General features: G+C 41.2%; 1 protein-coding gene across 5 annotated transcripts in view; it reads left to right on the top strand.

Moving 5' to 3' along the window:
• MYOM1 (myomesin 1) overlaps positions 1-13,156 on the top strand; it is a 169,673-nt gene extending 156,517 nt beyond the window's left edge. For all 5 annotated transcript variants that reach the window (XM_075585274.1, XM_075585277.1, XM_075585276.1 and 2 more), the window contains 3 exons: positions 1,761-1,905; positions 6,118-6,156; positions 8,162-13,156. In XM_075585274.1, coding sequence (XP_075441389.1) covers positions 1,761-1,905; positions 6,118-6,156; positions 8,162-8,289 — 312 coding nt within the window. In that variant the 3' untranslated portion in view covers positions 8,290-13,156. The remainder of the gene's footprint in view (positions 1-1,760; positions 1,906-6,117; positions 6,157-8,161) is intronic.
• Positions 13,157-13,507: the final 351 nt, after the last annotated feature.

Raw genomic sequence — 13,507 nt, 5'->3', positions numbered from 1 at the left:
GGAAGGGAGGGAGGGGGAGAGTTGGGGTGTAAGGGTGGGAGGGAGGGGGAGAGGTGGGGTGTAAGGAATGGAGGGGAGAGGTGTAAGGGAGGGTGGGGATGTAAGAGAGTGAGGGGGGAGTGAAACAGAGGAGAGAAATGCATGAGGGAGGAGTGTGGGGAGGGAGAGCATGAGGGAGTGTGAGAAGGGGGAGAGAAACAGAGGGGGGTGAGAGAGCGAGGAGGTGTGTGAGAAGGGGAGAGTGTAAGAGAAAGAGAAGGAGGCTCGCAAGATCACCAACACGGGGCCCCGGTGGAAATTGTTGGGCAGCCATTTTAGAATGGCAGAAATAATGGCCGTTTATATTGGGTTTATAGTAGGGAAAAGACATGTAACCCCCTCAACTTAATTCAGAGGATGTATTTCAGAACTATAACTCTGACAAATTATTGAGTCCAAAGTAATTCACTAATGAATGTAATTTCCTAATGTTAAAATCACCAGCTGTGACAAGAATTCATAATAGATATGTCTAGAGGGTTTGTACATTTTAAAACCAGTTTAAAAACAAAAAGGTCCTGCTAAACACGCCATGTTTTCTTACCAGTATGTAAAAATGTATTGTGTTTATTAATGATAAGATACAGTATATATCTTACCAATATATACCAATGGACCTGGGCGCCGGGAAAAGTAAATACATGTATATATGCCAAGAGATATGAGAGGCTGCATCAAAATGTAAAGCTGCGTTTTGTTCTCCTTTAACCTATATGTTGTATTTTAAAGTAAAAACAGGGGCTACATCTTTTCTGTGTCCCATTAAAGATGTTCATGAAGATTTGCTTCACCCATTATAGAAACTAGAAAAATATTATTAATTGTGATGAAACCTAGACAGTGTAAGTAACACAAAATAAAGTTGGGTGACAACACGTTTATAAGATACAAAAAGGCCCCAAACGCTACATCCAACTGGACAAATAAGTTAGTACATTACTATATATTTTATCTATATTCTTTCTTCATAAATATGGGTCATTTAGTTCAATACTTTGGCCACAATATTTTAAGCCGACAACCATGTCACTGTAGATCAATTTCAGTAGGTCCTACACTACTAATATTGTTATTATTATTATTACGCATTTCTTCCAGTGCATGGAAAGACGAGGAACTTCTGGAAATAACATGTTTTTATTGTAGATTTGTATGAGTGAATGTACCTTAGAAAGGCTGGTTGGACTTTCACCCTGGGTCCTAGAAAGGGAATTTGTATTGATTAGCACCAGAGTGTCATGTTTGCTCACTGCTCACTGTTCTGTGTTTTGTACTCCCTTGCCTGTGATTGGGAATGCATGAACTTGACTTGTCCACAAAAGACCACATTAATTACCCTGTTCACTACTAAAATAACCTGGAACCTAGTGCTTTGCCTGTGCTTCATTTTACTTGACATCAACCTTATTGTGAGATATGCTGCACAGAGCAGATTACGTTGTTTTCTTTAAAAAAAAAAGTGACTTTTAATCAGAATTAACGATACATATTTGTACAGGTTTGAATAACACGATTACAGGAACAGACTCCAAAATGCAATGTCTAATCAACTGCCATTGGGGCATAGATCACATCAAAAGTCCCATATTGTTGTTTAAGTGTTACGTTAAGCTTTTGTCTCCAGGATATGAAAATAAGAGTCTGCCTGGCACCAGCACTCGGGCTGTACAGACATATCTCTCTGTGTCTGAGATGACATGATCCTTGCCTTGCTGCTCTAGGTGATAGTGACGCATTCGATGGGACAGCTTGGAATGGCTCTGTTTGTTGCTGATGCAGAGGGGCACGTAATGGAAACGATTTCTCCTGGGAAAAAGAAGAAAGGACCTTCCCCTAAATGGCAGGCCAGAGATGAGTTAAAGCAAGGTGGGTTCTCCAAAGTAAGCAGTAGAGGAATTAAGTAATGAGTTTTGCACAGGTATTTGACACCTTCATATATTAATCATGCATACAAATAATCAATAGAAATCTTGTCAGTGCATGCCTAAACAAGAGATTAAATGACAGCATATTAAACTAATTTAAAAAAAAAATGAAGTAACATTATTGTCTGCAATTACAGGATTGATAATAATTTAGTGATCTGACACGTAAGTTCCATTTACTACCACCTCCCTGTCAAGTTGTTTTTCTAATATTTGGAAATCTACAGCGATATTAAAGAAATACAATGAAGTATTTCGAGCTGTGCAAACTGTTCGCCTACGTTTGCAAACCCGGCAAAAGTTGCTGTTTTTGTTGAACTTTGAAAAAACAAACTTTTTAAATAGTTTGCCAAGTTAAAATCCCCTAGAAATGTTGGTCATTCTGGAGAGGAGGGAGAGAATTTTTCAGGGTATACTATGTATTTGATATCAACATTGTCAAAGTTCGAGCTAAACATAGGCAAATATGGAGACGTTTGCACATCTGTTGAGGTATTAGATTTTTCCATAAGTCTCTTACCCTGATAGATTTTCTTTTCCTCTAAATTCTCTTGCAAGGCAAACTGGTTTAAAATGAATAATATGTGTGGACTAAATGAGGATAAAGCCTGTGAAGCTAAAGGGTTGTATCACCAGGTTCACATAGTCATGAATGCAAACGATAAAGGATTAACCCACAGTTGTGTGTTGCAGAAGTATTTGCAGACAATATCTGGCAACTTTGCCTCCTCAAATCATTGGCTTTTTTTTATTTCCATCCTAATTATTATGATTGTAATCTTGTTGATATTTATTGATAAAAGGGAGTAAAAAGTGTTTTGGCCGAGCCATCGTGCAATAGCTATATTCATAGGCTCATTAAGACGTGTTCAGCACATCAACATTTCACAAACACCCCTTCCCACTAACTTCCTTGAGCCCTTATCTAAGCTGCATACATCCTGATCCATTCCTGTAGACATTCAGCATCAGTGGTTGTCTACACTGGTATTCTAGTAATTGTCTTTGAGTGGATTTTCAGTGCAGAAAATTCCTTCAAGCAGCATGTAGGGACGTTAGCCGTGGCAAAGCCTGCAGGGTCAAGGAGGAAGGAAAGTCGATAACATAAGCTGACTAAAGAGACAGGAAATCAGTGCAAAGCACAGGAGATCAATAACAAGAATAAGTGGGTTGAGCCAAGATCACGGATCAGGAATGACAGAATTAACCAGGTTACAGAAATAAAGGTAGCAAGCTACTGTAGTAGAGGACAGAAGTCGGTAACAGGAACGTAGAGCAGAGTCTCAGAGTTTGTGCCAGCAGCTAACGTAAGCTGACCTGGAAGTACGGAATAAATTGCATAACCAATGACAGTTCATAGCCAGAAGAACAATCACGTGAATTGCTGAAATGCTGACTTACTAAATAGTTCATAGGAACAGTAAACAATTTATGGTCAAAGTTCAATTTCTGTCAGCTCTAACGAATTTGAAAATGAGGCAGAATTTTCCAATTTCTTCAATCTCAGTCCTGAAGTATTGGGCATCCATGTAGCTCACAAAAAATTAAAACATTCTGTAAACAACTTACCAATGCAAATTATGTTAAAGCAGCCATTTCCTTTGCCCCCCCTCCTTTGTATGTATGTATGTATGTATGTATGTTTCCTGAAACCAGGGTCACGAATGATGTATGATTAGTTCCAGTAAGCTTAACTCATGTCTTCCCTCTTCCAAAGCACAAACAAATCCTTTTCTCTTTCTTAGTTTTATTGAGGGAAAATCACAGGGAGAAAGGTACTTGTAGATGTAATGTAGGTAGACAGTGCTTCTCTGTCTGAAGTGCAGTGTATCAAGGATGAGACAGTGTAAAACAGAAAGGCCTTGCTGGGGTAAATAGGCAGTTACTCACTCAGAGTCCAAGGTGAAAAGGAAGTGAGGAGCAAGGGTCACACTAGAAGGGAAGTGAGACCATACTAACTGTCAGCAAGGACAGGGGGGTAGGAATAGCCCACTCAGCTAGGAGAATATGAGCTGCAGGCAACCAACACAAGCTGTGTAAACAACATGTAGCAATAATGTTGCCTTTTCACATGCAGCAAGCTGCTGGGACAGGGAAAATAACAGACAGCCAAACTAGGGAGAAAAGAATCCCAAACTGTAAAGGGGAACAGAGGAATATGGAATCTGGTTTCAGGACTGTATGTATGTATGTATGTATGTATGTATGTATGTATGTATGTATGTATGTATGTATGTATGTATGTGAAGCATGGAGTCTTCAGAGCTGAACAGTGCTTATTTCAGCCCTAGGACACTTTGGTTCCCAAAATAATTACTGTACACTTTAAGGTGCCACCTTTTGCATGCCTGACATCACAAAGAATCCAGCACTCACAAACCGTGTAATATTTCAATAACTGCTGTGGTGCTACCTGAGATTAACTAAACAATAATATATAGAGATCCTCTATAGAAAGGAATCAAAACGGAGTCCTAAATATGGAGCACTCTTAAAAAAAGCACATATTTTAGTAGAACAAAAATGAAAACATTCCACCTTCACCATCATAAAAACATGATATACATTGCTACAGACATGCGGTATAGTAATATATCACTGTACATTATATTAGACACACTATGTTGGTATAAATATTTCGAATATGTGAGGATCAATAATGTTCCTCATTATTCGTAGTGGGCAACCTGGGAACCATATTTGTGCATAGAAATCTATAGTAACAAACATGACCAAAAGGAAACGCACTATACCACTTTGATTGAGACTCAAAATTAAATAAATATGGTGTCAGGAAGGGAAAAATAACTGGGAATAAAAAGAGATAAGTCTCACCCAATGGTAGTAGTATTGATATTAGTCCTCTTAGATCAGTTCTGCACTTCCCATGAACTTCAATGACAGCCTTTAGCCTAAACCGTCATGTCGGCAGTGTGTTAGTTGGACGTGTGGTTTCTGTCAACCTAGAATGTAGCATTTTCTTTTTCTTCTGGTCCCCGGTTCCGACATCACAGCCTTTTAGAAATCGTAGTGTGCGTTTCGCTGGTAATGCTTCATCAGGGGCTTTGCTTAAATGCCTGCGTTACACGTGCCAATAGGAAGTCACGATGGACGACGTTGCGGCTTCCTATTGGCCCGCATAATGTTGAAGATTTAAACACCATTTTAATTCTACTGGAGGGGATTACACTGGTGGCACCTTCCCGGGAATTATAGAACGTTGAACCTCCAAGAAGGTAAGGTGAAGCGGGGCACAGCCGTGCCGAAAAGGATATTGCAGGATACCAGCCGATGAATAAAACTTCTTTATTGAAACAACATGGTGCAGACAGGAGAAAAGCTCTTACGCGTTTCACGCCACGGTTGGCGCTTCGTCAGAGAGTACAGCGTGTACAAAAGAGGCGTGAAACGCGTAAGAGCTTTTCTCCTGTCTGCACCATGTTGTTTCAATAAAGAAGTTTTTATTCATTGGCTGGTATCCTGCAATATCCTTTTCGGCACGGCTGTGCTCCGCTTCACCTTACCTTCTTGGAGGTTCAACGTTCTATCGATTCCAGGGGACGCACGCCAACAGAAGAACAACAGGATCATGTATGTGAGTTAACTCTTGGTTACTGGGATGCAAATACAAGGTGGATGTCAGCGCAGTAGGCACTGTCCGATTTGGGAGTGATGTAGTGGAGCCAATCAATCTTCATCTACAGCACTTACCAGGACATCAAATATATGTGTCTGTCCTTAGCGCTTACCTGTATACCCCACCACTCACTTTATTGACAATATTCTTCAATCAAGATTATTACCTTTATTGGTCTGAAATAGACTGATTACCATAGTCATTGGAGCACTATCTTTGGAACTTTGTTCTATTACCCTGCATTCCCGGGAATTATCTCAGGAACCAGAGGGTCCCCAGACCTGTAATTAAAGTGGCTCAGCTCGAGAGACCCCCTATTTATCTATATCTCATGGGACCCATGAAATCTGAAAGGCTATTTTGTTTTCCATGCTGGGCCATTGACACCAATAACTTCCCCAGTGTGTATCTCTTGAATCGATGGGGTCACCAGAGCTGAAATTCTTTCCTCAGGGGCAAAGTAATTACATGTTTTTAATCTAACGAAGGCTTCGTATTATTTTTGCACTCTTACAGATAATCAAACAACAGGAGGGGAAGAAGTGAGAGTGACAGGTAGGTTGCACTAACAGCATACAAAACGGAGGAGCTAAAGGAAGTGACATATTCCAAAGTTCATCTCAACTTTTTTTTTACAAGATAACATTTAAATATTATTTCAAAATCCCTTTTCTGAATGTGACTATTCAATATGCTGTGAAGATGTCTTCCCATTGTATGGAGTGAATAACATTAGAAGTCAAATTAATGGAGCTGAAATCTTCCAGGCCAAGGGGAAGAAAGGAAAAAAAATGGATTTACTCTGTCTCCTTTGTTATCAACAAGGACTGCACTTTTAAACACAGGACAATATGTCCACAGTCAGTTGTTCAATGTAAAAAGATCCCCCCTAGTACTGCAATCTAAAGATGTGGGACATTTTTAAAAACACATTTGAAAATTTGGCAAACATTTCATATTTGTGTAACACCCCTTCCCTCCTCCTCAGGCAGATATGCGTGTTACGGGTGTTATGGTGCTACGTGTTAGGCTCAAAAGAGGCCTAACCCTCCGTGCTGGGGGAGCCTTGGGTGGCTGGTGCAGCACCTCCACCCGTGAGGATCCCTGCGTTGGTGGGATAGCCCCTTCACGAGAACCGGTATACCTATATGGTATGCCTCCAATAACCACAATCACAACAAAGTATATATAACCTATTTACTATGATCCCACAGTCTCAGCAATATAGTATACACAATCACAATAACCGTCCCCCAAAGTACTGAGGGTGTCCTAAGAACCTAAAACCCAATGGTCCGTCCAAACAGTCCCACCCAGATATATGTGAGGGCAGCGTTACCCTCCCGGTGTGGTGTTGGTGCATGTGGTGGTACCTTCCTGGCTACGCGAGTACACCAGGGGATTTGTAGACAGGCAGCAAGCGTGGTCCCACGATGCAGGGCCTCCAACACAATCCCCTTTACGCCTTACGTCCGGTAGCACAGCGCGAGCGATTCCACCAGGCCTGGGGAGTCCTCCGCTGCGGTTCCGTCTGCTCTGCTTAGTTGTCGGTATACTAAGGTGCAAGTCCCTTACTATGGCGGCCCAACAATACATCCACTACCGTGTAGGGGAAACTGCCTGGAGCCTACAGGGGAACGGGTCTGGCCTAGTTCAGGGGCTTGACTAGCTCGCTGGACACCACCTCTCCCTTCGCTGGCTCCGTCAGGACGGAACATTCCGTCTCCGGTCCGCGGAGGAAATCCTGAACGACAGGACCTCCTCTTCAGGCAAAAGTACAAGTGTGAGAGAGTGGAGGTAATTAATGGAGCGCAAGGTAACCGTAGTCCAAAACTGAGTTTAGTCTGCATTCATTTAAAGAGGCAATCCAAGATGGTCATTTTGTTTTTGAATTTTTTTTTTTAACATAGGATTGAAGCAGGGGGTCGCTGGAGCTGAACCCCATTCATTTCCGCTCCGGGGATCCCATTTCTGAATGGCCGCTTTTCAAAGCTCCGGCGTCCTGCGTATCCATAGGAAACCATGATGTCAACAGGTTCGGCTTGCTATTAGCCCACGTGACGCGGGAGCTTTAAACTGTGCCAAGATACCGGCACAACCTTCAGAGGTATCTAGCTGAAATAAGTGCTGTTCAGCTTTGGAGACCCCCTGCTTCAAACCAATGTTAAAAAAATATTAATTAATTTCAAAAGTTTTTAAAAAGCATGAATTGCACCGTTAACGTGAAGCTGTAGTGTTTCTAGTTTGGGGTGTTGGCAGGTGCAGTGTACAGACAGCAGCAAACGGCAGCAAATAGCATGCACCTTCGACTGTAGACAGACAGTAATTCTGAGAATATGGCCCTACACTTGTTCACCTCTCTGCAACCACAGGGGGTCAACATTACATTGCACCATGTCTCTTCTAGCAGAGACGGGATTATAAGTATCTGCTTTATTGGACGTTTTCTAAAGTCTTAAATAAATCATTTCAGGTTTGTGCCACTAATACATTTTTATATGCATTTATACATTAGTTACAAGTCTTGACATTGATTTTATGCTTCATTTACTGAAAACAGATTTGGTGAAACCGCACGTGGAAGAGATCATTGCAACAGAGGAGACACCATCTCCAGATGAGATCCCTATTGTGGAAGAAGCAGATGGTGCAGAACAGTGTCAGCCCCCATCGGAAGATCTTCTGTAACTTCTAACAACTGCATCTACTGCTGTGGACGGGCAGTGATAAAACTCACTTGTCACTCCCCCCTCCCTCCCCCCACAAGTTAAGAACATGAATAAAATGAAATTGTACACCCTTACAACAATTATCCCTAACCCCAGGAGCACAAGTGCATTACAAAGAATTGTGTTCCCGTCTTCGTAACAAATTGATTAATACAGAAATTCTTAACCCTGTTGTGTCATGACCTTCAGCCAAATTGGCTAATGCTCGATAATAACCCATCAGCATCAAATGGGCCAGCAGTGCATTGAGGTTCAGACCCCTTTCGCACTGAAGAGGTTAATGGGTTAACTGTTGGTGACTGAAGCTTTAAAGAAATATATATTGCAGGTAAAAATTATTCATTCACTATTGTTTTCCCCACCCAATTATTGTGTTATATCATATTACGTCCCCGCATGACCACGTGGGAAAGAGGAAGGAGAGGTACTGCAATAGGAAGCAGCATGACTCACAAGGGGTAAGATATTGGGGAACTAAAAGAACCTGTGAGCCTCTATCTACAGGGTATGCCCATATTTACCTGACAAGTTTGAAAACGTACCTATTAAAAAAAAATGATATATATTTTTAAAGGGCATCAATTACCAAGATTTAGGCCCATATTTACTAAGCAGCACAAGATAGGTTTATGCACCGGGAAACACTTTATGACCCATTCAGGTGAATGTTTCAGGCATGCCCTGGCACTAGAAGGTGTCTTATGGCAGAGGTCCCAAACTCCAGTCCTCAAGGACCACTAACAGTGCAGGTTTTACGGATACCCCTGCTAGAGCACAGGTGGTTCAGTCACAATGATTGGGCCACCTGTGCTAATGAGAGGCTATCCTTAAATCCTGCGCTGTTAGCGGTCCTTGAGCACTGAAGTTGGGGACCTCTGTCTTATGGCATAGCACTGCTTTGTAAATAATATGGGTCTTAAGGCTTTAAAACATATCACTATAACTCGTATCTTTTGGTGCTATGTACTTCAGACGACATATTTAAAGAACATGAAAAAAATGAGATACCACATTGTAATTCTTCAAAAAACTGGGGAAGAAAAAGATAAATAAAAATGATGTCAGCTCTAAATAGAAGACAGCTAAACCGTTATGGGAGAATTACGTGTGATGTAAAAGAGAGTTGTTTAAAAGGAAAAAAATATATTGTGGCAACTCCAAAGTTTGTCACTGCCAAATCGCACGGTATGGCATGTTCAGAAGTAGCGGAATTAAATGTGAGACAAAACGGTATTCTCTATTGCAAACCACTTCTTCCACACCCCGTCTAAAAAAGTGACACATCGCACGGTGTAACAGCCAAACCGCCCCCGGTGTGTACTTGCTTTAGTAGTGGAATGGCCATAGGTGGTGCTAACTCCATCCCCAGTCTGACTTACTGTATGGGTTTTGCTCTCAGCCAAAGCCATATTTCAGGCTGTAAATGTACCTCGTAGTACCAATCTCACCCTGTTTAGATGGCGTTAAAAAAATATTGCGTTTTTGGAAGCGCTTTGCATAACAGCCACAAGAATAGCAGGTGGGGGCTTTTTTGACAAACCGATCGGATTGTCAGAGCAACACTGAAACCGCTTTTAAAAACAAAAACAAAAAACGTTTTGATGCGATTTGGACATGCGATTAGGGCTTACAGACTAGCAAAGCATGTCAATTTGCTTCTAAAGGACACCTTAGGGCTCGCTCAGACAGGGCGCTACTCCTACTTGCTAGCGTTCGCGCCCCCGCCGCTCGCTCCTGCAGCCCAGCGATCTGTGCTCCAACTGCAGGAGCTAAATCGGGGCGTGGCGGGGGCGTGTAACGAACGCGTCACGGAGCTGGTTCACCTTTATTGGCTGAACCAGCTTGCGTCACGCGACTGTAGCCCCAAATTTTAATTTGGCTTGTGCCGGCAAAAAGTCGTACGCTGTAGTTTGCCGCTGGTGGAGTTTTCAATTTGAAACCTCCCACCGCACAACCCAAATTTGCGACGGACGTGTGCGCGCATGTAAGAATGCGCGCAAGTCGCAACGCGCCCTGTCTGAGCGAGGTCTTAGAAGTGGTTTTTCACACTTTGGAGCTACGAGAATAGGCCCCTATGTGGCTTATTCTGATAGCTTCGAATTTTGTCATTGCTAAATCTCACACTTTGACATGTTCAGAACTCACGATATGAAATGTGTGAAAAAAACGGTATTCTCTATTGCAAATCGCATGTATAAAAAGTACCTCCTCCTCTTCCAGAAATTCTTATCTTGTTACCCTTTAGGTGCTAGGGGGAAAAAAGCGAGTATTTCAGCCGAGATTTGCATGACGGTGCTACGAGAATAGCAGTTGTTGCAAAAAATGCGAGTATCACCCGTTTTTGACCTAACGATCGGATTGTCAAAGAGTGACAACACATCTAAAAAAGACGTACAGGCGATTTGTACATGCGATAACAGCTTAAAAAATAGCAAAACATACAAAATCGCTTGTAAAGTGTACTTTAGATGTGTTAAGTCACATTTAGAAGCTACCAGAATAAGCCCCTACGTGTCTTTCCAAATTCAGCTGTGGTTGCCACAGTGTAAAAACGGCTGAAGCATTAAGAAAAAAAAGTTCAATGTAAAGAGTTTTGTTTCCTGTTTAGCATTAGGTTCTATATGTTATTATGCATCATGTGTCTTTGCTCACAAACCTGTGTGTGTTTGAGTGATTAATATGCTCTTCCTGTTTGGCTTGTTTCTTTATATGGTGAGGAAGGAGCACTCACGGATTAAGAGTTACTGCCACAGGCGAACACAATGACATAAATAAAATAAAAATCTATGTTGAGCATATATGTAACGTTTTTTGTACACCAATGATTGAAGCTACAAGGGTTGGCACTAATAATCTCCCTTTTTGCAGATTAAACAGTACACACCAGTAATTGCAGACAATTATAATACAGTAAAAGAGTTTATTAGTTGCCAAAGGGTTGTCTATGGAGTTATACTTTGTTGTAACTCAAAGGTAGTTGGCCGCCAGCCTAGAACTTGGTTATTATAGAAATGGTAATCTGCCCAGCAACCCCTGACTCACCCAATACAGATCCTATACTTCTATTAAACAAATGATTAAACAAGTCAGCATAAACATATGCAAAGTAACCAGACCATCAAATACTCCAGGAAAGAAACATAACAGCGTTCAAATAAATTATGAAGTTGCTTCCATGTGGGATTAATGAGTTGAAATAGCATGAGTTGGGGGTCAAATACGATTGCCTCACCCATCTGGGCAACTTACCTCCTGTGAGGAACTCCGGGTCGTAAATGGTTGTAAAGATCCTTTTCTTATTCAATATTGAAATGTGGCCATCCCGGTTTCACCTTGTTACAGGCATACCCCGCATTAACATACGCAATGGGGCCGGAGCATGTATGTAAAGCGAAAATGTACTTAAAGTGAAGCACCACCTTTTTCCCACTTATCGATGTATGTACTGTACTGCAATCGTCATATACGTGCATAACTGATATAAATGTAACAGGCTCTATAGTCTCCCCGCTTGCGCACAGCGTCGGTACAGGTAGGGAGCCGATATTGCTTTTCAGGACGTGCTGACAAGTGCATGCGCGAGCTGCCGTTTGCCTATTGGGCGATATGTCCTTACTCGCGAGTGTACTTAAAGTGAGTGTCCTTAAACCGGGGTATGCCTGTATAACAGTGTTGCAGTATTTTTGTAGCAGTATAACTGCTGCATGAATCCCAGTGACGTGTGTCTCCAAACAAATGCTATAGTACGCAGAGAATCGAAGGCGTGTGGAGTCAAAGCAGGCAACAGATGTCACAGGAACTCAAGCGATTGACAAAAAGTATTACAAATGCTTTATTTAGGACATATTACAATATAAGAAAGATTTTAAAAATCCTCCCACACGTATCGCACCAAATGGCGCTTTCTCAAGGAGTAACAACAAAGAGTGGGAGATCACCTTAAATAACCCCTCCCAACAACGTCTAGGACGTCATTCTTGAATTAGAGGACGATTTACGTGTCACAATAGATTAACCACGTTTATGGGGGTTATGTAAAGAGCTTTGCTATAAGTGATTGTGTCCTAAAACATAACAGTGCATCTCTGTGCGTCTGTGTATAAAACCAAGTTTTATAGGATGTGCAGTGTGTGTGCGTCAACTTTTCACTAAGAACAAAAAAATTTCTTGGCAAAAAAAAAAGAATAGAAATAGACGCAAACAACTCAGTGCATATGAATGTATGAACATGATGCACACCATATAACAGATTTTAGGTGAGAAATTGATTTTTTAATGTAATTACTCTTTCAATTAATTTTACTCATTTTGCACATAGCCCACTGTATCGCTGATTGATGTATCTTTGTTTGTTTGCATTGCTCAAATGGTCTCAGGTGGTGTTAACATCTTACTTTAGGAGATTGGAGTCAACAAAACCAACTCTCGTAGCCATAGACATGTTCTGACCCTCACTGTTCAGAACAATTACATCGAATTTTAAAATCATTCAAATGATACATATTGGTGAAGACAATTGTTCTGGAGCATGGCACAATTCACTTCTGTTTAAAATAATGATGTAATTCAGTAGAGTTGGACTAACAGTGTTTATTTTTAAATTGTGGGTGATTACACGTCACAAGTTAATGTCCTAACCAATCTAAAGCTGTGGTCATGAGATTAAAGTTATTCATGTAACATGAAGAAAATTACATTTTGTCACTTTTTGCCAGGAACATTATGAAATATTTTTATGTTCTTTGAAACCTCTAATCTATAAATGACGTGAATGAGATTCAGTGTTTTTTTGTTTTACTTTGTTGTACAATAAAGTGGTTATGTCACTTGTTTTCTCACCATATGCTTATTGTGTCTGGTTTGCAACTTGTCTCCAGCTTCACCATACAGCGCAAGGAAACCCGAGTCAGTCTCCTCCCTCGATTGCCAACTATTCTAGCTGTACAAACTTTGAGTGCAGGCTAATTGCAAATGAACCATAATAGATGGGAAGCTAACACGTTAATGTGCTTATCAGAATATCTTCTACCAGAATTGTCACTCCAAAAATATAAATAATATGTGCACCTATTTGGTACCATTTATGTTAGACACAACTATACATAGGGGCATCTGTGTCAAAGCAAACGTGGAGCAATTCTGGGGCAAAATAACCGTAATGCATGTATCGCTGTATG

Source organism: Ascaphus truei, chromosome 2 (genome assembly GCF_040206685.1).
Source record: "Ascaphus truei isolate aAscTru1 chromosome 2, aAscTru1.hap1, whole genome shotgun sequence".
Classification (NCBI taxonomy): domain Eukaryota; kingdom Metazoa; phylum Chordata; class Amphibia; order Anura; family Ascaphidae; genus Ascaphus; species Ascaphus truei.
Note: the sequence above shows the minus strand (reverse complement) of the source record. Positions and strands in the feature narration are given on the sequence as shown.